Raw genomic sequence first — 26,603 nt, 5'->3', positions numbered from 1 at the left:
TAATAAACATTAACTTTAAACAATGGGGTGTTAGCTAGCATAAACTTGTGAGGACAATAACATTTTTTTAACATTTATGCTGCAATAGCAGCTATAGGCTTCAGGCATACTGAGCCTCATAATAAGCTCTTAACAAAACCAGCATAAGCTACAGAGTCTGACACACATAAAAAACCCCAGCGTTTAGCTATTAGGGAGCACTTAAAAAACAAACACAGGAAAACATTTTGTAAAAAAGAAATTCTGGCTGAAGGAAAGTCTTCCACGGTGTTATGAATTCATGAAAAAGAATGGGACTATGCTCAAATTCATAGAACATCCCTGGTTCTTGTAGTTGTTTTAAAAAGTCCTTGCCAGAATGGTCTAATGAGCAATAATGTGCTAGTGCACTGAGGCATAACTAGTATTCTTTATCGAAAGCCTGCTGACTCTTCTTTTTTTGGAGATACTTTATTATTTTTAACAAGAAAACTGAACACCAAGTCTGAAATTAGTTTCAAACATATGTCATGTTTGTCTATTTATAACATATAACACAACAGCAATGAAAAAAAGATCTCTTCTTTTTACTGGACTCAGCATGAACCCAACAGAGGATCATCAGAATGGGTTTGTCTTTGCTAACGTGTTACTGCAAACATCATCAGTCCTTTCAGCAGTTGTGCTCTCCTTAAAAATTGAATATTTCAAATATTGCCAGATTATGTCTCTGCCTCTTGAAAACTTAAATCCAATGTTAACTTAGTAACAGTGTTTTGTAAGAAGTCAACAGTCAGATCTGAAATTTGACTCTCTGCGTACCGAAATTTTCTTAACCTACAAATTGAACCCTGTCAAAGGTTACACAGGTTTTCTTCAACATCAGGTTTTTGGGTTATTTCCCCAAAACTGATAACCTGTTACAGGATTCAAATTCATACAGAAATTATATTAGTGTACTTACAGTAACTTTAAACAACCCAACTGATTCCACGCCTATTCAATGCTATAGAATTTAGGTAAGAAAGTGTTTACAACTTATTTTTCACATATGAAACAATCTGCCTAGGAGAAATAACTAGACAGATGAGGAGACATCATCTAACCACACTTAATCCTCTTGGCAGATCCTTAACAACATAAGACTATCATGTACCTAAATAAGACCTAAGACTGGCACAAACAGAAGCCTACAGTCAGGCTTCAAAACTGACATTTTCATATTTTAATAAAATACTGACTTTCAAAGTGCTTATTATTTCAGCTCTCTCCTGTGGGAATGACTAACTAGCTCATCTAGAATCCTAGTTATATGCCTCCCTATGGACATTAGACTCCAGTAATAGTTTCTAGAAATCCTTCCATAATATGGTATCAAGACACACAGTAACATTTGTACCTTTTGGATCTATTTTGGAATGGAATTTAGAAACACAAAAGCAAGAACATCTCAGAATCTTAAAATCCAATGATCTTTCTTTTAAGGCTGATAGAACACCTTTTGACATACTGTCCAAATGTAAATGCTGTTTTAAAATCAGAGACTGTTTTTATTGATATGATGCATATTCAGTCAAAACTTCTTTATCTTCTGGAATTTAGCAATATTTTAGATAATTGCATAGCTCTCCAGTAACCTGTGATTTGTTGAGGAGACATTTACCAAGCAGAGAGATGGGGAAGGAACAGACAGAATGACTTGTTTGCATAACCAAAGACAATAAAAATGCAAGTTTTTAAAGGGTTCTTTCAAACGATTTTATGGTATTTGTGATGTTACTTATACTTTTGCAAGGAAGACATTATCTGAAGTGTTATCAGGTCATTAAAATAAAAATTAACCATTCCAGGTTTCTGACAGTACTAAGCTTGGTTTTTAAACAGATGTCATCCTGCTCTTGATTTAGAAATTCTGTGTGTTTTTAAAGAAGTGATCAGTTCCACCCTGTTTCCATTTCTCACCGTCTTGCCCTAGTCATTGAAGTACCAAGAAGGAGAATGAAAACTTAAAGCTATTGTGATTTTGCAAACATTTTGTGTAGCAGGACCACTACAGAAAGACCACAAAATACCTTCTGAATGTTTACTACTGCAAATATACCACAGATTTTTAAATAATAAAACACAATGCAAATACAAAGCAATTAACAAAATATATAAAATGTCTCTTTTAGTACATATTATTAGCTGTTGTAACACAAATTATTAACAGCCCTCTCCATCTTCCCTTTTCTTACCCCTCTGTGCCTCCTCTCAATTCTCCTGCATGTAATTTTCTCCCCACTGATAGAGTAATTGGGTTCTTAGGAGAAACGAATAGTAGCCCATCAACATACTTATACTAATGCAGAATAATGCTATTTGTTAGCAGGAAGTGTATTTGCAATTCATAAGTTACGTGTCTGCCAAATCTGTTTCCAGACCCCTTCTCTATGTAAGAGGTATCAGCTGAAAAAATAGTGTGGGTGAGAAATGGCCCTCAATATTTGAAAGCATGCCTTATATATATATGAATGCATATGTCTGTATATGTATTTATATGGGCTTTATATGTATAAGTGATTCTTTAAATTTGATTTACCTCTCTCTGCAACGCTGAAAATGATATTGCCCCATGGGAACATCCTAAAAAAAAAAAGAAAATACCTATGAAGTATAATAGACTTTGACAACATCAAGTTGCTTTAAAAATAGTGTTGAAAACAGGGTCAAGTAAAGAGAAAAGTTTCCAATACAAATACTTTTAGCATTAGATTAGAACTAAAGAAAAATCCAGCCAAGAATGAAGATGGAGTGACCTGGAGACAAACTATCATTACAAGCACTAAATAACTAATACAACAGTCTGAACGTTTTGCTTTACTAGAAAGTCACTGCTTCAAAGTTACCACTCTTTTAATGTAGCCCAAACTCCTGCCAGCTTCAGCAAAATCCCATGTCAAGTGTTTCTGAAAAAAAACCAGACCTGAGTGGCCAAATACAGGCAATGGTCATTATTTTTTATTGATAAGCAACAGCACACATTTATTTTGTGATTAACAGTGATGGCTGGGTACTTTCTGTAATGAACATGTGACAATCCACATTCTGATGCACTGTATTTATTGAACAAGATGGGTTAGGTGGCTCAATCCTATATTCTCCTATGTAACAGGAACAAAACTGAATGCCAATGTGGAAAACTATTAGAATTTACCTTTATGTTTGCACTTTTTAGAAGTAGAAGATAATGCAATGCACAAGCTGTGGACTGACAGCATCTTACTGACAGCAATAAAATAGTGTCAGGGAAATTAAAATGAAATCTTTTCTGTTCAGTGTAAGAGAGGTAACATTGCACTATAGCACTGTGAAACTCAGGCCATCAGCCATAGCTGATGAGTGGTTAGTGCATCTTCAAAAGGTAGATGTTACGGTGAGTATGGATTTGGTTCCCAGGGAACTCTTCTAATAAAATCCACTCCAGGTACCACAGGGATATTCTAACTTCACAGGCTTTGCTCCAGGTTTGGCCATGTTCCAAATGAGGAATGTGACTAAATAGCCCATAAATATCAAAAGTGTTCCTTCCCGAAGGCATTGCTTTATGTTCAAAACATCTTTCCACAAGGTGAACAGCAGTCACTCTACATGCTATGACTGGGGCTCAAGCTCAGAGGGTCAAATTGTGTATTTTAGTAAGTACATTGGAGTCCTTATAATTCAGATACACACTTATAGCAAGACATGGCTCCTTGGAGTCTAATCCAAAGATCACATGCCAATGGAAAAGCTCCCAGTAACTTCACTGGGTTTATGCCCTACACAAACGCATGTATCTTCTTCTATCAGAAATAACCAGGTATTTAGCAGTGAGCACCTTTTTCCTTTCAAATATTGCTAAATTGTATGAAATGACATAAGTAGGCCCCTACTGTTGTGCTAATCTTGCCGTTTTCAGTGGTCATGCTGTCCCTGTGGTGCAAGTGTGCAAATGGCTTGGCTGCTCCCCAAGATTCCAGGTACCGGGTCATGCGAACAGAAGCTCTCATTTTGGCTCCATCAAGAGTATGTCGAGGTCTAATGTGGTGCTGAGGGCTTCGCTTCTCTCCCTGGTTGACAGAGGATAAAAGGTGCTATCAGCCTTAGTGTTCATTACCTTTTGAAGCAGTAAGGCATCATCTGGTACCACATATCTGCATGCTTAGGAACTTAAAAATGGAGAGATGCTAAGAACCTGCAATTCTTAATGATATTGCTGGGAAATATCAGAGACTTATTTCTGAAGAGCGGGAAAGATTTGCAATGCAAACATTATGTATTTGTAGGCATCAGTAATAGCTCTGATCAATATCTTATTGTAGTGAATTTTCAATAAAGAGATTAGTGGTCCTGCTCAAAAATAACTATGACTGGCCACAAAATAAAAGCACTACTAACCTTAGGATTGATTACAAAGTAAGTCTTAACATTATGCTCTTTCAGATATGGGTCCCTCACATCTCCATCCCCATCTTCCACTTTGTAAGCTCCATTCAAATGTGCCAAGGTGACTGAGGTGATGTGAACACGGCTGAAATTATATTTTAAAAGAATGACAGAATCACAAATACCAATCAAAAGCATAATTTGAACCTGATCAACCTTTTTTACTAGCTTTTGGATATATTTTTTATACGCTGCTCACTTCATTTACAGTCCCTGTAATCTCATTTTTAGAAGTTGTAATGGGCATATATCTAAAGGTTTCCATCCACAAAAAAATACTCTTTAAATCACAGGAAATACTGAGTGCCTGTTTTTTTGTTTTTTTTTAAAGACAGCACTAAGAATTAGTTCAGACTTCTCCATGAAGGCTGATGGCTGAAGACATGGTACCTATGCATTTCTCCAAGGTACAAAAATCCATGTGTCCAAAGGTTAACAGAGAAGCCTCTTACCCTGGGATTCCTCCAGCTTCCATGTGATTTGCCAGAGTAACATCGTGTGACCACACATCGTACTGCCACTTCTGTAGCCCAATAACTCCACAAAGCACATTCCCAGAGTGTACTCCTACGCGCATATTAATATCAACCCCAGTTGCATCTCTCACTTTCCTGTAGTTGAGAAGAAAATCTGTGTTAATATACATAATAGGGCCTTTGTTTTCTTTTCATTTACCAGTCAAATTAGCAGTAACAATGGTGATAACATTTCTTTTTAGCATTGCTTCCATTCTTTTTATGCTAGGATTATTTGTATATATTACCTTTACTATTATCTATATTTGCAACTATTTGCAGTAAATATTAATTCTCAAGTCCATGTTTGAAGTCCTTTCTTGAAATTATTTGGGAGAGCTTAACTAAGTAGTGGAAATGTTTGGTCTCATGGTAGAACCTAGGGATTATTTTTGTTCTACAGGCAGCCTTTGGTATGGCTTTTAATGCAGTGACAGTCCAACAAACATATTTTGGAGATCTGGAACTACTATTACACACCCTTCTGTCTGAAGACACTAATACCTACATTGGAGACCTTCTCATATCTGTCAGATCCCATCACTCTTGCATGCCTGCTTGCAAATGGTTCTGCTCTGAGAAGAAGGATGAAAAACGCAGCACCTCAGAATATTCCACAGGCTGGTGGCTTGTACACTTTTTGGGAATATGGGCTCAGTGCCATTCAGGCTGTAGAAAACATAGGCTCAACAGCCTTCCACATGGTTGGTGAACGCTGTACCCACTAGATGGTTATACAAAGAATGAGGGCCACTCTCACTGTCCAGACCACATCTAAACCTTTGACCTTTCTAGTGACTTTAGACAGAGTTGAAGAATCTGTTCACCCCAACCCAAATCTCAGAAGAGCCCTACATACATTTAAGATAGGCATTAATCTTTCCAGAAGAGGCTCTTCTGAATCACAGGTGAAGTCAAACAATGAGAACATTTTCAGACATACATCATATTGGTAACTAATGACATAGGTAAAGAGTTACAAAATTAATTCAGATGTCTACAGGCTTATACAGTTCTAAGAAACAGGACAATTGTAACTTAATTGGATTTATGTATTTAAGCCCCAACTCATGTGGACCAAAACGTAACCAGTTAATAAGGAACACATACATACATTTATCTTGGGGGAATTCAGGGTGTTGATGGAAAGAACAACTATAGAATAAGAAACCCACATGGCTCATGCGTATGAGTCAAGTTCATAGTTCTAGCAACATCTTCAGTCTCAATTATGAGAATCATCAGCTCTCTACCTTCTGAATTACAGAATTAAACTGGCCTGTTTCTCTTCTTTTTTTTGAAAGGGAACACAGAAATTAACAGACTTAATTTGATATGGTAAATCCTATGTGTAAGCAGTAGTTCTCAAGTGTTCTTTTTCTGGGAAATAAAAATACCAGGAGCATGACTGAAAGTATTTTGTTAAACTGTGTTTTGAAGTTATTAAAAAGAAGAGAGGAGAAGTTTTTTAGTTCCCTCAGTGTCTATCAAATGTTTATTGATATCTCTTTTCACTTTGCCATTTTACACTGCTCTCCTGTAGCTGACACACTTGAAAATGAACCGCTTGTAAATGATCTTTGTAACCAGTCAGCAAATGACAAACACCACTTTGCTCTGCACAAGGAATATGACACAAGCTTAACACTTTGAAAAAAAAAAGTGTTTTACAAAACTGGGCAAAGTGGAAGAGGAACATTTATCCTCTAGGAGTGCTTGTCGAAAGGCTGCCTTGCCATATGCTGGCGACCAAGCCATAAAGTCTGCTTTATAATAAGCTCTCAGGAGTTAAGGAGGGGAGCAAGTAGAGTATGTTCCATAACTGAAACTTCTCTTCTATCTCACAAATTAAAGAAACCACAGAAGATTTTAAATTAGAAGTGTTACTTTGGACCAAATTAGGGTTTACTACTTCTTCTCTCCTGTGCTCCCTGAACAATTGCTATGACAATGCAGGCACTGAAATGCGTCTAAGAATGTAGCCTATCACATCCCCATAGGACACTTGCCTTACCTACACAAGTATATCTGAAACTTCCCACTATTATTTAATTTTCTGCTCCCCTGGTCTCTCCAGTTTCCCTCAGCACACCACAGTCAGTGTGCCCATCCTGGCTGGACAATCAAAAAACTCAAGACTGCATTTTTCCTATTGTAGCCTGAAATTTTAGTTTGTAAGGATTCTATGTTTTTCACAGGCATGGTTAGCTTGCAGGTAGTTGTAGCAACTTTACTCCACACAAGCAAGAACTCAGGTCATTAGGAAAGCATCTACTCTGTTTATCTGAGCTTTATTCATCAGTAATTCTGGACTAAAGTATCAAACTCACCTAGTCCTGTCTTACACACTTTAACACATTCCGTGAGCCTCGAGCACTTAGTTCCCTGTAAATTGCCAGCTTTAAAAGCACAATTTCTTTTTGGATCAGACCTCCAGGAATGAAATCATACCCCCAAAAAATATTTTATTTTGCATCTATCTTTCAAATTGGTACAACCATCTCATCCAACAGTTTCTTTCACTTTCCTCTGAAATGGAACTCATTTCATGCTACCAAATTGAAAACAGCGTTTGAGAATACGTGACTGAGAAATATGTAAATTAGGAAGTCACCAGACAGACAAAGGGGTGGCGTTTGGGCTGAAGAAAAACAGCACATATATTCATACACAAACATATTTTGCCTTAACAGGTAATCTCTAGCTTTAAAGCACCCAATTAAGGTGGCCAGCTCCCAACACCACAGGCAGCACTGGCATCTATGGATTGATAAGGTGAGCACCCCACTCCTAGGCAAACAGGCTGCAGACTATAAGAAACATTGGATTTGTTCCAACATAGAGCAGAGAAGCAAAGCAATTAATCAGTGGGACTACTAACATGTTTAAATGGAAACACTTCGTAGTGTAGTGAGGCTGAATTGCTCAACTGAGTAAGGCTTTGTACTACAGATCACCTGGTAATTTGGTAGAATTCCTCCTTTTTGCTTCAAAGGGAACTGGAACTGAAACCATATTCAGGTGGTAAAATCTATATAGAATTGTTAATCTAGACAGCAAACTGCTTTATTTCAGTAGCTTATGCACTGAGGGGTCAGCATGCACCTCAGTGACTGAATATAACAAAAACTCATATCTGACAAAAAAGATATTTTAGACAGAGTGAGTTAAACATATATTGAGTGACACGCTTCCAACAGCAAGAGAATTACTACTTCTAGTTTTACAGGCCACAGAAGTATTTCAGGAGATGCTTCCACACAAAGATGCAGCAGCCGTACAACAAAATATGGAGTTGATTAATAATCAGTAACTTTTATTCACCTGCAGGCTGCAATACTTGACGTAATACTTTGAAAACATTTCAAAACATGGGGTACAGATTCCTCGCTTCTTATAGAGATGTAAACAGGCTGTGATAATCAGGCATCTGTCTACAGGAGCATTGTGAATTCTGACTACAGTAATAAAGTCAGATCAGAATGTGCTATACAAATAAAAGATAATTTTCTAGCCTATACGGCTGCTCTTACCAAGGAGGACCTTATCATCCAGCATTAGCAATGAACATACTTGATATCGGCTTGAGCAGAAAGTTATTTCATAGAAAATTGGGAAGTTCCAAAGTGTGAGAAACTGACAGATTGCTCTCTGAGCTCAAATAGAGCATTGCATTGTGATGTGTAAAATTATACTTTCAGTTCTTCGAGAAGGGCAATTTATGGCTTGAGCTTAGCATTGTTTTTCCATCAGCCTGATTTTTAAGCCAACCCCAAAAAAAGGGGCGAGTCAAAACTTAGGGACAGAAACTTTTTTACCTACTGCTCTACTGAAGGGATGTCAGCTTTAGTTCCTAATATGCTAGATAAGCAATTGGTTTAATTATAATAATGTTCCAGTATATCTAAATGAAAAAGAGAAAGCATCCAGTAAAAGCAACTGAGGAAACAACCAAATTTGTAGATTTTAATGCTTGGCAAGGAGAAGTACTCCAAGTACCATCTAAAAAATAGATTTCTTTGGACACAATGTAAAGTACAAGCATATCTGGATGAAGAAAAAACATTTTAGAAAATGCAGCAACCTGATTCCTGTACTGAGGTTAGTTTTACAAAAGATCCCTAAAGCAAGGAGATAAAAATGCCAGTTTCCACAAATACTACACCTGTTCCACGAATACCTTAAACAGAAAAGAACCAAATTTGCATTAATCAACCTACCCATACAGTAATTACCTCGGATCGAATCACAAGACCAGGCAACTGAGAGCCCAAACCCTCTTGTGACTACAATTACATACGTATGAGTGTAGTATTTAAGGATCAGAGGATTCACTTTTGTATGCCTGTTTAGTTAATCACTGAGACAACACTGCTCAACATAACTATCCATTTCATGATGAGGTGCACACCACACATATACCTCACAAGGATGAGGCAATTGCTTACTTTGCTACCTGGACAGTGGCAAATGTGATTTGCGCAAAAACATCAAAATTGGAACTGAAACTTACAGAAGAGCATACCAAGTTTTAAAACCAAAATCCAGTTGTTTTAAAAAACAAATCACACAGGTGACTACCAAATATCCAGACCTCCACATGATACATATTTTTGCAAAGTGTAGCTCACCTAGATATACTGCAATTTTAGTCAAAGGCAACTTAGCTTTCCAACAGAAAAGATATTTGTGCCATTAACGAGAACTGCTATAAGTAACCATTTACAGTATTTTTACTCCTAAAAGGTAAAAAGAATTTCCGGTATGAATTACAGATAATGAATTATCTGACTCTGGTTAAAAACAAAATAAGTGGAAGGTTTTTTAATTGTCCTTTCATCACAAAATGTTTTCTAAATAAGCTAACAGAATCAGACCCTTGCTTGACAAATAAACTACAATACTGAGATGAAGTTTCTGGATAGGGAGGTTTAAGATCCTTCAGTATGATGTGCAGACATCCAAACTAGGTTTAAGCACCCTCATACTGAAACTCGTCCAGCTTTGGTGACAGAACTCATCCAGGGCAGGTAGCTTACAAAAGAGTTATTTCTACTCTGCACTGAGAGTTCAGATAGCAGCCAGTTAAAGAGATGAGGGGGAGTAAAGCTGCCCTTTCACAAGACTTCTTTGAAGCCCCATCGTCTTCAGAACTGTTACAGTTGTCTATAATTCATTCCTAACCTACTCTTCAGTAATAAGCTAGAGGATTCCTCAAGTATGCCTTTAAGTTGTATCCTCAGATGCCTTACAACTGTTAACCAATCAGATACAACCATATTTTTTTCCTCTTTCTCAATCATATCAAGCCTCCTATTATTACTTGAGTTCCTTGAAGTAAGTTACAACTGCTATTTCAAAAGCAATCACATTAGGATTCTCAAACACCTTGTTCTGTTTTCTGTTTCAAAGACAGAACAAACACAACGATTATGGGAAAGAAATAAGGGACAAATACAGTAACGCACAAATCCAAAGTACTGCTAATAAGTACAGAATTGTCAATGGTGCCTTAATGTGTTAACTGGCAAAACTTTTTAGGAAGTCCTCACCTAAAAAATTAATAACAGAAAAGTTGAAACGAAACGTAAACCTGGGGTCTAGTAAGACAGACACATTTCATTGCTTATTTAACAACATGGGAAGTAGGCGTCTCAGCCTAGGAATCTGTAAGCCGTTAGAAATGTCTTTGGTAGACATGCTCAGTATCACTCCATAGGGTCAAGGCTTGAGGCATCTTAATGGAGGAGGGGCAACTGCTCCTGACCACCACTGAACTGCAGACTCATCAGGAGCCAGAAGCTCTGGCCTCTCATAGAGCTATTTGACTAACAGGTGGGTGGTAGCATCATGACTCTGCAAAAAGCAAAGCTTACCAAGTCCTAAGTGATGTCTATTGGGATATTTACCATCTTGTAATCACAGAATGACAGAATAGTTGAGGTCAGAAGGGCCCTCTGGAGATTGTCTAGTCCAACTCCTGCTCAAAACAGGGCCAGCTAGAGCAGGTTGCTTAGGGCCGTACCAGTTGGATTTTAAGTATCTACAAGGTTGGAAACTCCACAACCTCCCTGGGCAACCTGTGCCGGTGCTTAGTCACACTCACAGTGAAAAAAGTGTTTCCTGATGTTCAGAAGGAACCTCCTGTGTTTCAGTTTGTGCCTGTCATCTGTTGTCCTGTCACTGGGCACCACTGAAAAGAGCCTGACTCCATCTTCTTTGCACTCTCCCTTCAGGTACTTAAATGCATTGATGAGATTTTTCCCCCTCAGCTTTCTCTTCTCCAGGTTAAACAGTCCCAGCTCTCTCAACCTTTCCTCATATGAGCAATGCTCCAGGCCCTTACTCATCTTTACGGTGTAGTGATGAGACAGCCTGGCACAACCAACGTCTTAAAACATTTCTTTGCTGAGGCTGAGAACAAGATTACCATGCTGGACCTTGTAGTGAAACACACCAACTACTGCAGGTCTGAATGTTTCAACCAGCAGCACAGCTACAGGTAGAAAAGAGACAGAATTTTTATTGTTAAATGTCTAACAAAAAGTTCAGCACTTACTTAATGGCTTCACACATGTCCAGTCCCATTTTCACACAATTCTTGGCATGATTTTGAAGAGATATAGGTAGTCCAGAAACACAGTAATAGCAATCACCCAGGATTTTAATTCTCATACATTCATTTTCCTGGAGGAAAAAGCAAGGTGAGATGGTCACTTTCAACTTGAATTACATAAATGAAGGGCTACTGTTACAAAGACTGACGTAAATGATATTAGCAAAATCATTCTACTTAAGCTTGTTTCAGTACAGAAGGATTTGGCTTGCTAAAAAAGAAGTGCTGTCAGAGTGTTTTGTATGGATGATTCCTCCATCTGTTATGGTCCTTAATGGACAAAACCAGGAAGTAAGTTCACTGCAAAACATGTATCTGCAGTGTTGTTCACACCTTAGATTAAGAACTGAGCCGAAGTATCATGTACTCAATCTAAATGAAGTCTTTTTGTTTGAAATATAAAATCCAAAGACCTAGCCTTCCACAGTTACATCTTTGAAGATGTACTATACAATACTTCCTGAAACTAGCATCATAAACTTAGTTCCGTCTTTTGTACTCTAAGGCAATATAAAGATTTTTATTTTTTTTTAACCAATACTGGACAATAGTTTTTGAACTAATAAAAAACACAGAAAATTTTTATCTGTTTTAGTGTTTCTGATTTCACCTTCACACATAGCAGGAAGTTTGATGTAGTTTTTATAAAAATGACACCTAAATAAACAGAAGAAAATCTTCTGATTATATTTGAATCTTTTCTTGAGTAATCAAGAGGCTGTGGTCAGTAATTAAAATTGCTTCCATCAATATTGTCTCCCTTGTCCTCCAGTCTCTTAAACACTTTTCCAGAGATCAGAAAACTGACTGTATCAGTTTTCTATCTTGAGTTTCTTAATCCCTGTTACTGTAAAAAATCTATTTAAAGAGCTGTTCACCTTCCATTAAGCTTTATAGGGCTCCATGAGCTGTCTCTATTCGTCCTATTAAAGAGAGCTATCTTGGATTTCACAGATTCTCACACTGGCAGAAACACACTGTTACACTCAGACCAGAGCCAGATTTTTTATTCACGTTTCAAGTCTAATCTTCCTAGCAAAGCCTCAGAAATGCTGTCTGAAGGTAGAATAGTCCCCAAGAAGAAAAAATATTTCAAAGACAATTTACTTATTTAAACTATCTGTAGCAGCCCAGTAGAAACCCACCTTTGCAATCTGATCAAACTTGCCAAACAGCTCGTTTAGCATGTGCACCAATTCCCCTGGCGAGCAGTCACTGGCCAGGCGAGTGAATCCCACAATATCAGCATACAAGATGCTACAATAGAAATGAACAGAAACTTGGTCACAGTTTCCTTCTGCAGAACTCAGATTTATCAATCAAAAGCAAAACCTGAAAGTTGGCATTCTGGACTTCAAAGAGGTATGCCTGTATGCAAAACGGGCACTGCTAAATGTAGAACAATAAATATAATTGTTTTTAATGGTAAGCCTACATTTACCTTTACAGGCATTACGTTTATATGTTATATATATCTATTTTTACCTTTACAGGTATTACATTTACAGGTATACCTATATTTAAAGGTATTTATAGGAATACTATACCTACATTTGTTACAGTGTATTAAAAAAATATAAACTTTTTTCCTACTCACAAATTGGCAACATAATAATGGTAATTCTTTCAATAAACATGCTTGTTATCAGAAATTGTTTAATAACTTTTTATCATTGTAGACAATTTCTGTCTAGTTTTACCTGTCAATGATATGCAGCATGTAAGTCTTTCTTTGTTCGCTTGTTACTCAGACTATTAAATTCAAGCTTGACTGCTAAGATATTCAAGCCATACACTATGCTTCTGTTCACCAAGAAAACTTGACCAATTCACAAAATCAGGCTAAGGAAAAAGGATTTGTGCTTGCAAATGAAAATGAACTTCCTCAAAAGTCCTGCAATACTTGTTTTAAAAATGTAATTTCTAAGAATGTCATTCAAATTAACTTGTCCAGTTAAGAAAACAGGCAAAAGAACTTGTAAAGATGAAAGAATATTTGAAATAAATGGTGAATTATTTTTCTAATTTCTAGAAATTTATAATAAACAAATAATTAGATTTGTGAGCAGAATATTTTATCTCAGGTGCTGTGTAAAATACATATGTGATACAGCTGCCTCTATTTACATTATATAAAACCTGAGAAATTGCTCCAGTTAAGAAAATTACAAACTCAGAATAATATAACTAACACGGATTATAATTTTGACTAGTATACATGAAAGCAGGATTTGGTACTTTAACCTGTAAAATTAAGACATTATGAAGAAAGCCTGTTAATGAGTGGCTTTTTCTAAACAATCCCTTTGTGTTGCTCTTCTGGAACAACCTTTGTTGCTCTTCTGGAACACAGAAGTGTTAGCATTTCATCAAATTAATGGATACTAAACATTAAGCTGTTGAAAAACATATTAAAACAATTATTTTCTTAATTGCTCTCTTAACACTTTCTTTTCAAAATTTTTCTGAATGTTGTTGATACATTTTATTATAGCACAATACCTTACGTTGGTGTGCCTTTTGACATACAAATTGTGGAAGTTGTTGGTGTTTTCCAGCTGGCCTGCCTTGGGACCTTGTAACCTCTGAATGATCTCTGCTTTCATTTCCATGGCAATGTGAGCAGGCAGTAAAGAAAGTAGAAGACGCTCCTAAAATTTAAAATGAGATGTCCACAATATCTTTAAGGAGAACAAAATTAGCGTGGAAGCAATACTGTGCAAGGCATATGCTGCTGTCAATACACTAGAACATTTCAATGAGGCTTGCACTCAGGCATTTGCCTGGTATGGCCTCCAAAATTAATCAGTTCCTTGAAGAACTTGACAGAGATATGCACACATTTGCAAGTAATATCTAACTTTTTCAAGGTTTTGTGTATATTAGAAAAATCTTAACCTAAACGTAATGTCTGAAGAAGTTATGTACAGTAATCTAGTCAATATCTGAGTAGGATGCAGGAAATATGGATTAGCAAATAAAGCAAGAGCTTCAAGGACTGTTCAGAGGACTTTGGGGAAATGCAATCTATTCAGGCAAGAGTAGAAAATCTTTTTTTTTTTAATGTATTTTAAATGTTTAGTCATAGTTTTAGCAGTTGTTAGACTGAAAATGAAAAGATAAAATCAGGACACAGAACATATTGAAAATGTTGGACTTTTGCAGACTATTTTGATACGTACTCTCCCCTTACTTTAATATGGCATTTGACAAACTATAGTTTTTTTGAAAATATTAACCTAAAAGGAAATTGAATATTTTTTTAAAAAAACTGCATAGATTTCCTTATCTTTTATTGGTATTCTACTCCTGGTCTTCTCCTTGTGAAGCTCTCTTACATCAGTACATTTTAGTTTTGCCCATTTTACCTGTGACAGCATTTCATTGAGTTCCTACTTCTCTGGAAAACTGAATCAACAGGGAATAGCTAGAAATCTCCAAAAAAAACCTTCTTGGTTTGATCATACTCCACCTTAAAACTGAACAAGAATTTTCCATTTTCTTGTTGGCAGAGGGGAGAGGTTAATTTTGGCTAAGCACAAAAACCAGAACCCTGAACCAGTGAGGAGGGGGAAGAAAGCTGTAAAAGGCTATGATGGAGTCAGAGGGAGGAACAGCTATGCCAGAAAAGATGACAACCTCAAAGTGTGCATGGTCTGCAAGTGTTACTCAAAGTGATGTGTTCTCTTTGGTTCACATCGTGTATTTCTGCAGAGTTTGCAGTTGTATTCATGAAGGTACCAAAAGAAGCATAACCATTAATCCAATGCTCTGCCTGGGATAATTATTCCTGTTGAGGTCTAATGACCTTGAGTAGAGCATGGCAATAACAGGCCTATAGACTCTGATATTTGCAGCTACCTCGGCTATCTATCTCTGTAATGTATAATAAAGACTTCTCATTACCCATAGCATTTGTGTACTTGTAAGCATAGCACTAACTGACATAAGTCCCTATGAAACTGATCCTGCATATGCTTTGTAAAAAAACAGTTTCAATGAATCAAGACAGAATCTGGCTTTGTTGCTAAGTAATACTGAACTAATAATTTTCTTTTTTTTTCATTTTGGTGAGATCTAAACATAATTTTGATTCACATATGTCTGGACTGCTCTTTATTTTGCATACTAAGGCATATCACATAAACAGTAAGATGAGTTATGAAATGAATGTTCAAGGCAAAGCATATCTGTCTCTAACCTGACTAAAGGAGGCAAGAATAAAAGATGTACAGTTTTCCTACTGCTGGGATCTCAGATTTGACACATTGTAACGGAGAAGAATATGTACAATTGACTTTTCATCAAAATGTTAATGTGGCTTTATTTCTTAAATGCAAGCTTAATTTAGTATTCTTAGGCATTTTAGCAAGTACACATCCAAGAGGCCGATGTATTTTCTTCTCTAATGTAGTCCAGTGGTCCTTGGTGGAGCTATTTTGCTAACTTACAAAGAATGCCTGAAAAAACAATGGATTTTTTTCCATAATGCTCTTTATCTAACAGAAAGTTGCTCTTTTTTGATGTATAGGACAAGTCAGCACTTGTTAATAATTGTCATTAAATAGTTAAAGAGGTGAGTTCTCTTAGCTCCAATTTTACATCACTGTGCTCCTGTTGTGCCATGGCTAGTAAATGTCAGCTAGGTCACTATCTTCCTTTGACTCCGTTATGATTCCAGACACACAGTGAGGCAGACACTCAATGTCCAGGTTACTGCTTATGTCTTTGAAACCCAGAGAGGCTGGCAAAAGGTCAAAGAGAAAAGCAACAAAAGTTTTCAAGAAAGCACTAGAAAAAGCAATAGAAAAAGTTTTCATAGGAAGCTGCGTAAAGTCAACTACAAGCTAAAGAATCATAGGAGGAAAGGGAAAACAGAATGCCCTTATTTTGTAGAGAACAGCAGGAGAGACAGGACATTTCCTCTCCTTTTTCCCTCCAGGCCAGACCACTATTCCATTCTGCTTAAACATCCTGGTGAAGCTGTCACCACACCAGAACTTCCCTCCAAATAATGTTTTCCTTCCTCCATTTCCACTGTACTAAAGAGAAGGTTACAACCAGAGGTGGCTTTAGAGAACTGCAATTGGTGAAGCACACTGCATAATATCCTGCCATACCCAGCTACACCTAAGTGCTTCAGCTACCCTCTCCATCACACAGGCTGGGAGTGCTCACATTTCAATCCTGAAGTTACCACTTGTGTGATAATGTGTTATGAAGTCACATATTACATTTCACGCCGATTGTTAATTTTGTTTTTTTCACTAAAAGACAACTGTGAAAGAAGCTGAATCTCAACTATTTATGAAGACCATGGCTGGGCTGGTCAGCTAGCCAAATACAAAATGGTTACAAATACATTGTTCCCTCTCTTTCTGCTAAAAGATCCTAAGAAATGCAAAGCATTTAAGACACCTCTTCCTTCATGTTTTGTCATCTCTGGTGACTAAAAAGAGCATAGTGGAAGGATCAAAACCAATTACTTATCAGATTATAGTGCCTGATGTTGTGCACCGAAATTTCTGCAGACTGGAACAGTGTGAGGAACATAGCAAATCAAGACTGCTGCTTACAATGGCTTTTTATTTGATAATACATTCTGTACTATTGTCTCAAAATGATAGAAAATCTACATATCAAAATCTAGGTGAACTGACATACAAGAGACCAGCTTTGAGACAAAACACTTGTCTATTTGTAGTAGACAGAGAAGCCACTCTCGGAGGTACAGTCTATAAGAAAAAAGCCCAAGTAACTCTGAATAGAGGTCAAGATGCGGCATTTGAAAGTCTTCAGACTAAAAATAACAGTACCCACTTCTGGTGAAAGAGAAACTGCAGTGCTTCGGCAATAATGAAAATCCCCTCACAAATGTCTTTCCCTGAAATATTAACAACATGACCTTATAGCCAGTACATGTGGTTCATGCACAGAAGACTATTTCCTGACTGTTCGTGTTCTCTGGGGCTATGCTTCCCCCTCACTCAGACCACTTGTAGCGGAGATCTTTAAGTCCTAGGGCTAAAAGACAAGAGCACACAATCCATACTGAATACAACATTATAGCGTCTTTCAATACTGTAGTGTGAAGTACTCCTCCCCTCAGAACATGTCCATCTGGATCCCAGAAGATGGCTAGCAAGTAGTCATTGTCCCTGGATTCTCTAACTGAGGATTTTCAGTGGTATCTGTCAAATTGTTTTTTGAGTTCCTGCACTCTCAAAATCTTACATGCAAGTTGATTTCCCTGCCAGATTTTTTTCCTACATTATACAGATGACGTTAGCAGTCATTGCCAGTTACTCATCAGTCCCCTAAAGCTTGATAAAGGGTGTTTGTTTAGCTAGAGTATGTTAGCATATCTCAGTTAAAGTTAAAGATCATAGGACTGTGTTGGTTTTTGCAAGGTGGCAATTGCATTCGCAGTATCTTGCACAATGGAGGTAATGCTGTTGTTATGCAGTAAGCAAGCAAAATATCCTCAAATGCTTGGTACAGTACATTTTCTTAAGTGCCTAGTTCACAAATCAAACTCTTCTTGGCCTGAGGCAATAATGCTTTATTTATTTGCTCATTCCTGTTTTTTTAAGTAAACTACCAATTCTGATTCACATATAAACAACAGAATGTCATCATGGAGAAACAAAGGTATTCCGATAGGGCTCACTACATTAAAATTATCTTAGCACCTGACTCAATGGAGAGAAATTGTCCTTCACGGCAATTCACAGAATCTCACACTAACTCCTGTAGGGGGCAAGTCTCTCTCTCTCTCTCTCTCTGTCTCTCTCTCTCTCTCTCTGCTGTCTATGGAGGGAGCTGCAGGTCCAAATTTTGGTCTTACTGGAAGAAATGTCCATCTTTGTTGTTGAACTTCTGATGTTGAAGAAGTCTGCAGAAAAAACTACATATGTGTAGATCAATGAAATGATATAGGGACATTTTTGTCCCTCTAATCCCATAAAGGGATATTTTTGTCCCTTACAATGTCATTTCGGGCAATGAATATTGAATTCTACTTTCCTGTGGGCTGGGCTTTGTTTTCAGATTCCTATGGCATATGTCTAATCATCTATTTAGCAAGTTTCACAAACCAGGTCAGTAAGTTAGCAGTAAGAGCTCTAGAAGCAATTAGCCTATACATGCATCCAGCTTCACAACGAAGTTTACAGATAAACACGGATATAATAAAATTTTCAGCTGCCCTTGAAATGTACCAAGAAATTACCCACAAGAAAAGAATCTTGTGATTCCTGATCACACAATGATGAATCAGCTATGTGCCTGATAGAGATGGTGATCAACAGGGTACTTGTTTGGCAAATTATGGTACTGTTTACCCGGATTTCATGCACATTCTCTTAAATACACCTACTAGGATAAACAGCTGTAAATTGTTTTTTCTTAAAGCTAACTTGGACTCCTAACTGGGAGGGAAGATGGTTTTTAAAAATTAGGCACTATTATCCCCTTAAATTTAGCCTATGATAGTAACCTTCACCAACCTTATTACTTGTACTGAGACCAATAAATTGCATTTTATTCATACACACCAAGAAAGGTATTCAATCTTGATTACAGAGACATCAAGAGATGGAGAATTCATCAACTCCTTAGCTATTTTTTCTAGTGGTTAATCAGTTGAACTGTTAAAAACTGCTAAAAATGTGTTTTGTGTTTCTTCCTTTGAAGTCTTGGTCCTATTATATCTTTCTCAGCTCAAGATTACTGTTCACACTCTTTACTCTGTAAAGTTAAACACTGGTCAGATAACTTAATTTTCTTTTTGATCACGTAAACAGACTTAGCTCTGTAAATCTCCTACTCCTAAGTATTTTCTACACTCTCTTCTCTAAATCCTCTACAACATTCAAACATTTTTTGAAAGTTCATTTGACACAAATCCTAACATTGTGCTCCAGTAAACAAAGTCATACACACACATACCCTCTGCCCTATTCCCCTCAGTATGTCCATGACTTACACTGTGCAGCTTTCTGCTGTAACATCTCTGGAATTCCCTGTCTGCTATGTCTCCAAAATATTTTTGAAGTTGTAGACTTCCAATTTTCTAGCTATGACCCATGCTCTTTGCTTTTAGAGTTATGACTTTCCAAACAGTTATTATAAAGGTGTACCTGGTCTTGATAAATATAGTTTAAAAAGCATTCTGTATAACTGTATTTACTATCAGACCAATATTTGGCTTTTCTTTAAAAATTACTGTCTGTGATTGTCTTCATGTATCTCCTAGATCATTAATAAAAAATACATAATAGCATAAAGGATGAGAACTGGTTCTTGCAGAACACAACACACATGCCAATTCATTGAACATCTTCACTGACAGTTTCCAGTTACCCCACTCAAAACCCATTAGACTGTGCTCTTTTGATGGAGAGCAGTGTCAGTACTTTTAATCAGGATGCCCAGCATCATTGCATCAAACATCTTACTGAAATCTACTGCTTTTGTAAGATTACTTAACCCAAACCTGTTCCCCATTAAAACCTGAAAAACATTTTCATATGACTCGATTTCCTACAAAGTTGTTGAATACATCACTCTGTTTCTTTCCAAATACAAAACCATCACAGCAGCATCTTTTATTTCATACTGATTGCTTATACACTTCCTATCTAGTGGCAGCCCCTTCCTTTGTTAGGATGGCCTTTTTCCTGGAATACTTCCAAAATGTTGTCATCAGCCTTGACAAAAAAAGGCAAGGATTTTTCCTGACATCTAGAAGTCTCCTGCATATCACAACTTTCATCATATTGAACCACTTTTTTACATATTTAATTGCTGCTTTTGCTTTCACTCGTGGCCAGTACAGGTTTTACGCCACAGCTGACATCTTTTCTGATGACAGAATTATGAACTCTCATCTGTTCATTAATAGCCTCCTAAAGGGCTCCCCATTGCTAGCAACGTTCATCTATGCTTTATTTTTTTCCTGTGCACTTTTTATCTTCATGATCCTGTAGGTGAAATTTCAAGGCTAGCAATGCCAGGAGCCAATATCAAAACCAGAAAACCAACACACACAAGCGGAATGAGAGCACCATCCTCTCAGTCCTTGCTGCTTCACCAGCAATGGGACGCAAACTCCCTCATGAAGGTGCTTTGCAGAAGACAAGCCACAGGTGTCCAGGAGCAGCGTAAGCCAGCTGCTCCAGCGAGAAAGGGAGCCCCGAGTGGGGGCTGCCAGCAGGCCAGGGCCCAGCCCCATGGCCAGGCGAGTGGGACAGGCCCGGGCTGGCCACCAAAGGCCCAGGTCACCAGCCCAGCCCGTGGTGATGAGACATGTCTGCGGGGGAGCTGGGACTGGGCCAGGGCCAGGGTGAGGCCCAGGGAGGCCCAAGAAGTCAGTCTCAATTTGGGGACCGGGGCCAGGGCTGGACCAAGGGGCCTGTGGCCAGGCACAGGCATGGCGGCAGTTTCACAGGAGCTGTAGCTGCGGCCAGGCCGAGCGGCAGCGCCGCAGCCGAAATGCAGCTCCCACCAGAGGGACCAGATGGGAATCTGCCCCCGGCAGTGCTGCTGAGGAGCCTCTGCCCCCGGGGAGCGGGGCTGCCCTCCCAGCGCTGGCCCTGAGCTCCTGCCAAGCCTCCAGGAGGGGGCAAGGCGTCTTCAGATCATTTTGTAATGGCAAAACACCTGTGGCATGACTTGCTCATTTAGCAAGAATGGCACAACCGACCCAGGCTTTCAATAGACATACACGTATTGGTTTTCAGGCTAAGTATGCACCATTTTGCACCCTCAGTGTGCCCAGCTCATTTGCTGCTGAATAACTCTGCGAATGTACAGTTAACATCTAGCTGGTCACCTTCTTCTCCAAATAACACTAAAGCTACCTGAAAGCACCACTTCACTGCAATGGTTTCAGTGTATGGGTCTGAGAGCTCATTTAAATGCACAGGCTCACCTTGTATTTGGCAAAGACAAATTCCTTCAAGGAACTTAGGGGATGCTTAATGTTTATGCATAGATTACAGTTTGCATATGCAGGCTGTCTATGACTAATTTTGCAAATGAAGTTCACTACACCTTCAGAATACATGCTTATCTTGCAGCTGTTCAAGAGAAAAGTCATCAAACAGCCAAACAATAGAGTAAAACCAGAACATAACGACATACGCAGCCAGAGCTGCTTAATTAATTGACAAAATTTCAAGGTTTGTTTCAGTCTGATCCTGTTAACTCTTGCTTTAAGTTTTATATATCTCAAGATCACTGCTGAATAGACAGAAGCAGCATTTTGCAAAGAATCTGTTTGATGAGATTAACATGGTTATTACTATATCAGCCTTTAATAATGGTGAAGTATTACAATGCTGGCATTTGCTCAATACAAGTCTTTTAAACAATAGATCCTTTAACTCCAGTACATCCCATTTCACATTTTGATGAGAAGAGTTTTATGTTGGTTTTTTTAACTAGAAATGAACAAAACCATATGCAGCTCTCTCTTCACATCTTTTCCTTCTTTCAAACTGTCCATGGGAAGTGTCAGGGAAGATATTCAAGAGTACCGCTTGAAAGAGATCTATGTAGCCCTTTCCCCAAAGACAGAGGTTTCCTGTTCAGCTGCCCAGTTTAGAGTCAAACCTTGTAGTTGAAAGCATCAAATCCAAAGCAAAACCTAAAGCATTTCTAAGGCATGGCATTGCATTTAAGTTAGAGGATCATGTCTGAAGCACATTGACAGTGTAACTCCTCCATGCTCTTCTAGTTAGCATGAAACTGGTTGTTTTTACATGAGACTTTGCCTGCTGATGTTTTAGCCATCTGCTTTACAGAATACAAACTAGGCATGCAAGAATGGATTTCCTTCTGTATTTCACTGGTAATTTTCCAATATTTTATCAGATACTATACAGATACCACACGTGTGTGATCAAATGTTAGTCACCACACAGAAGAAAGATCAAAAACCAAGGATCAGTCATTCAACTACGCCTGTTGGGAGCTCATAAACACTTCAAAGTGGGTCAGACAGTGGTCAGAAGCAGGGTAAGACAGCAATAAAAATGAATCAAAACTCTCAATCTCTGCATTAGATTAGTCAAGAGTCGAGGTAGAGAACCATCAGTCTGACCCATAAAACAGCCTATTTAAATGAAGGGAGAAGTTTATTCAAACAGAAGTTAATTCAAGAAATTTATTTCATCCATATATAAATGAATAGTGAACCTACAGTAAGGATCTGTCCTACTTCTTGTGAAACAGCGATGATAAATTTTAATGACGCAAGCTGTATATTTTAACACCTTTTTTCTGAGCAGCGGTAAGCGTCACCATTCATTCAACAGCTCACTTCCTAGCCTTGAAGACAGAGAAAGCTGACTCACCCTAGGTAGAAATCAAAGAACAGGCAGATGTCTGGAGGGTATACACTGTTACTGCATTCATAAAGCAGACCGTTTGTTTCCTTACAATGGTCTAACTAAAAGGGAACAAGAATGATTTGCATTGTATCTCTATCTTGGGAATGAAAGTTTCTGGTTTGCTTATTCACCGAATATGTATCTTGTAGAAATCTCCTAATTGCTTTTTAATGATTGTATTCATTAGCTACTAAATATAGAAAGTTTTAAATTAAAAACTTCACTCCCACTGTAAAATAAGCAAAAAACCCAGAGTTTTGAAAACCAGTTCTCTTTGTTTTGAGGAACCTGATCAGGAAAAAACTCAGTAACTTACTGTACGGCACATACATGCTAAACTATTTATGAATACTTATTACTAGGCCTAACCACAAAACAAAACTTAGCATAAATCATAGCAGGGGTTAAAGCATTCAGAGTTATGTTGGGTTTATTTTCTAAAATGGTTAAATAACATTTTCCATGTTATTGTGTGTACAATTTCCAAAGCGTTTTCTATGGTAGGTTCCAGAGGTATTTAGGCATGTAAAGATGCAGACAGAAACTCAGGCTTAATCCACAGAAAGACTGGGATGGTAAACACCAGACTTTCAAGTGCCTTGTCACCTAGGGAAAGCAGATCCCAAGAGGACAGACACTAAGACTGTGTGTGCAATGCAGAGAAAATCAGAATCCTAAAAATGCGACTGAGAAAAATTAGAGCTGAAAGGGGAGGCCACATAAGTAGGAAATGCCCAGAAAAGGGTGTTGCTTATGGTTCTGTACTCAGAGCCACCAGGTGCTTAGCTCCAGGCTGCAAGGAGGCACCTTTATTTGCTTGGGACTCTGTTGTGGGCAAAACAGTCTCGAGTCAGGGAATTTTAATTTAATTAATTTACTGCAAACAAAAACAAACCTCTCATTGCTGATTGCAGTTTTGAAAAAAAAAAAAAAAACAAAAGAAGAATATAAACACTAAGACAAATACTTACATAACCATCTATCCTCGGCACTTCTCGGTCCCACTTTTTGTTATTTTTGCTGTGGATTATACTCAGTCCATCAAAATTCCTGTGATGAGGTGACAGGTAGTGTAGGAAGTTGAGGTGGTTATCTGTGATGGTTTCTTTCTGCCACTGTGTGCTTAAGCACTTCTGCTGCTCTATGCTTAAGGGTTTCTGCTGCCCTTTTCCTCAGTGTCCCTGCTCCAGCCTGGGACATTGATGGGCTGCAGTGCCCTCAGGTGTGTCCCTGCTCCAGCATGGGTTGTCCATGGGCCACAGCCCTCAAGGGTGTAGGTACCCTCTTTTGATGCAGAGTCCTCTACACACAACAGCTTGTCTCCAGTCTCCAGCAGCTGCCTGTTTCTGAATTGTTTGGGCAGGGGCAACATGGGCCTCTGATTAGATTATGTTTTGGTGCTCAATGGGTAAGTTTTTGCACACAAAGCATTTTTTTTCCCTTGTTGTTTTCATGTGCCCCATGGTAGGCTGGAGGCAGCTTTGACTGGCCCTTGGCGATTCACAGCCCCCCCTCACAGCCCACCACTGCAGCCCCCTGCAACCTGGAGCCGCTAACACAGGCTCAGTACAGAGCCATAGCAACCAGTGCTGCTGAAACAGGGTGTCGGCTCCAGAAGTTTTTGTGTTTTAACAGGAGATCCAGCGGTTAGACAATGCGCTCCATGAGCGACCCATGTTCAAAACAGTCTTCTGCCAAAAGAGAACTCCTCTCTCTTCCTATGCCCAAGGAAAAATGCTTATCAGTGAGCATAAGGTTATTTTGGAGGTAGAGCCCTAGCAGCCTTTTCAGGTGACGCTAATCCACTCCAAAATGAAATTATTTAAAAATCACTGATGCATGTACTAGATTTCCTGTCTCCACCGGGCTCTGGGTGAATTCCCTAATCCCCGGGCTGCTGCACAAGGGCTGCTGCGCTCCCTCTTTCTTTCTCATGGGATGTACAATCCAGTGGAGACATTTGGCGAATGCCCTTCAACATAAGGAAAGCTGGATCCTAGTTTGTCCTCTTGTGGGATGAAGTCCACACTCACGGCTATCTAAAAGCCTCACATGTTGAGCGGTTTTAAATGGGTCTAATTCTTACCAGTTCTATGTTTTATTTCTATTGTTTTGGAATCCCGGTTTACACACTGATGCCAGCACATTTGTACATGTGAATATGAATTAAATATACTGTATGAACAAATACCAAAGCTGCAGCTGATTGATTTTGGCAGCATTATTTCTAATGGCAAATATGCCATGGATTAATTAAATCTATTCTATGATTACTGCACTTAAATAACTTCCAAGCTTTTGAGAAATTTGGAAATGGTTTGTGACTTCTTTGCCTAATGACAATTTCCGGGATACATCATCAATATACTCCACACCTTTATTTAATTTGATGAATTTTGAAACTCCACGTTTTAAATATGGATTAACACAGTTTTCTATCAGAAAAACATGGTGACAATGAGGATTGTGTTGCTGTTCAAAGAGATAAAATTAAAGGAAACCAGAAGGTAATTTTGAAGACACACCCTTTTCTGAGTATACGTAATAACTGCTAAAATTTTACCATGTAATTCGCAAGAACATAATTTATTATTTATCACTGAAACCTCCGCAATACAAGCACATAATGCTGACTGTTTAGCATACAGGAACCATAATTCCTGAAAGAGGAGGCAGAACTCAATATTTACATCTTTAGTGTAACAGGATGTTTATTTTCATATTTGGCTTCTGTTCCAGTTCTCTTGGTGAAATTTTTTTACCACTTAAAAACTCTTTCTGCATGATATTAGCAAAGGTTACAGAATATGTACTTCTTTTTCACACTAGCATTGCTGTACCCACCATTTACACAATATAATTTTGAAGAACATGGCAAAAAAATAAGACTTCTGTATGTTTTCAGCCACTTGTTTTAAGAAATGCTATAAAATAGACTTTTTGATTTTTATTATCACACTATGTTATTAAAAAGCCAAAGGGAGCCAATTTCCTTTTCAATCCTGATTTGATAAAGCCTCCAAGGCACACCTTAAAATGGTTGTCCTCCCCATGACAGCCTCATAGCTGTATTCAGCAGCACTTGCATTGCCACATCCAGCACAGCTTAGCAACATGCAAATGCTAAGTCCTGCCAAGAATCCACAGTACATGTGCTAAATACACTGTCGTGCTCTGATGAATCAGGGCCTTCCTACAGAAGAGTGCCCTATATATTCAGTTTGGGTCATTGCAGAACTTGCTTGTTTGGAGTTTACAATCTCAGTATTAAAAAAGAATTGTTTTTTTCCAAGGGGTGTGATTGGAAGGGAAGAAAGGAAAACCAAATGTTATTCTCCAAATGCTGCACTCTGAGTCAAGTGGATCCATCTAAACGAGAGCCACTGAGAGGTGCAACAGAAGGAACCTTTGAGACGACAGGATGGAGCAAGCAGGGAGAGAACACAAAGAAGTGGGATATTACTCTGCTGCAGTGCAACTGACTTCTGCAGACTAGACTGTCAATCAAGCATGAAGGTGACAGGAAGATTTCCTAGAGACCCAGAAGGGACATGCTGAGGTTGTTTCAATGCTGGAAGCCACTGGAAGCTGTTGAACTAGAAGAGCTTTCTAGAAGAAGGCTGGAGGAAA

The 26,603-nt window shown here is 38.3% G+C and overlaps 1 protein-coding gene across 1 annotated transcript in view; it reads right to left on the bottom strand.

The window, feature by feature from the left end:
- Window positions 1-26,603, bottom strand: part of ADCY2 (adenylate cyclase 2) — a 227,558-nt gene that overhangs the window by 71,657 nt on the left and 129,298 nt on the right. Inside the window, exons 5-11 of the mRNA XM_059836040.1 lie at window positions 14,080-14,228; window positions 12,723-12,834; window positions 11,521-11,648; window positions 4,899-5,057; window positions 4,399-4,531; window positions 3,894-4,070; window positions 2,561-2,604 (exon numbers count right to left, since the gene is read on the bottom strand). Of these exons, the coding sequence (XP_059692023.1) occupies window positions 2,561-2,604; window positions 3,894-4,070; window positions 4,399-4,531; window positions 4,899-5,057; window positions 11,521-11,648; window positions 12,723-12,834; window positions 14,080-14,228 (902 nt within the window). The remainder of the gene's footprint in view (window positions 1-2,560; window positions 2,605-3,893; window positions 4,071-4,398; window positions 4,532-4,898; window positions 5,058-11,520; window positions 11,649-12,722; window positions 12,835-14,079; window positions 14,229-26,603) is intronic.

This window comes from Gavia stellata, chromosome 3, assembly GCF_030936135.1.
Source record: "Gavia stellata isolate bGavSte3 chromosome 3, bGavSte3.hap2, whole genome shotgun sequence".
In the NCBI taxonomy this organism is placed as follows: Eukaryota; Metazoa; Chordata; class Aves; order Gaviiformes; family Gaviidae; genus Gavia; species Gavia stellata.
Note: the sequence above shows the minus strand (reverse complement) of the source record. Positions and strands in the feature narration are given on the sequence as shown.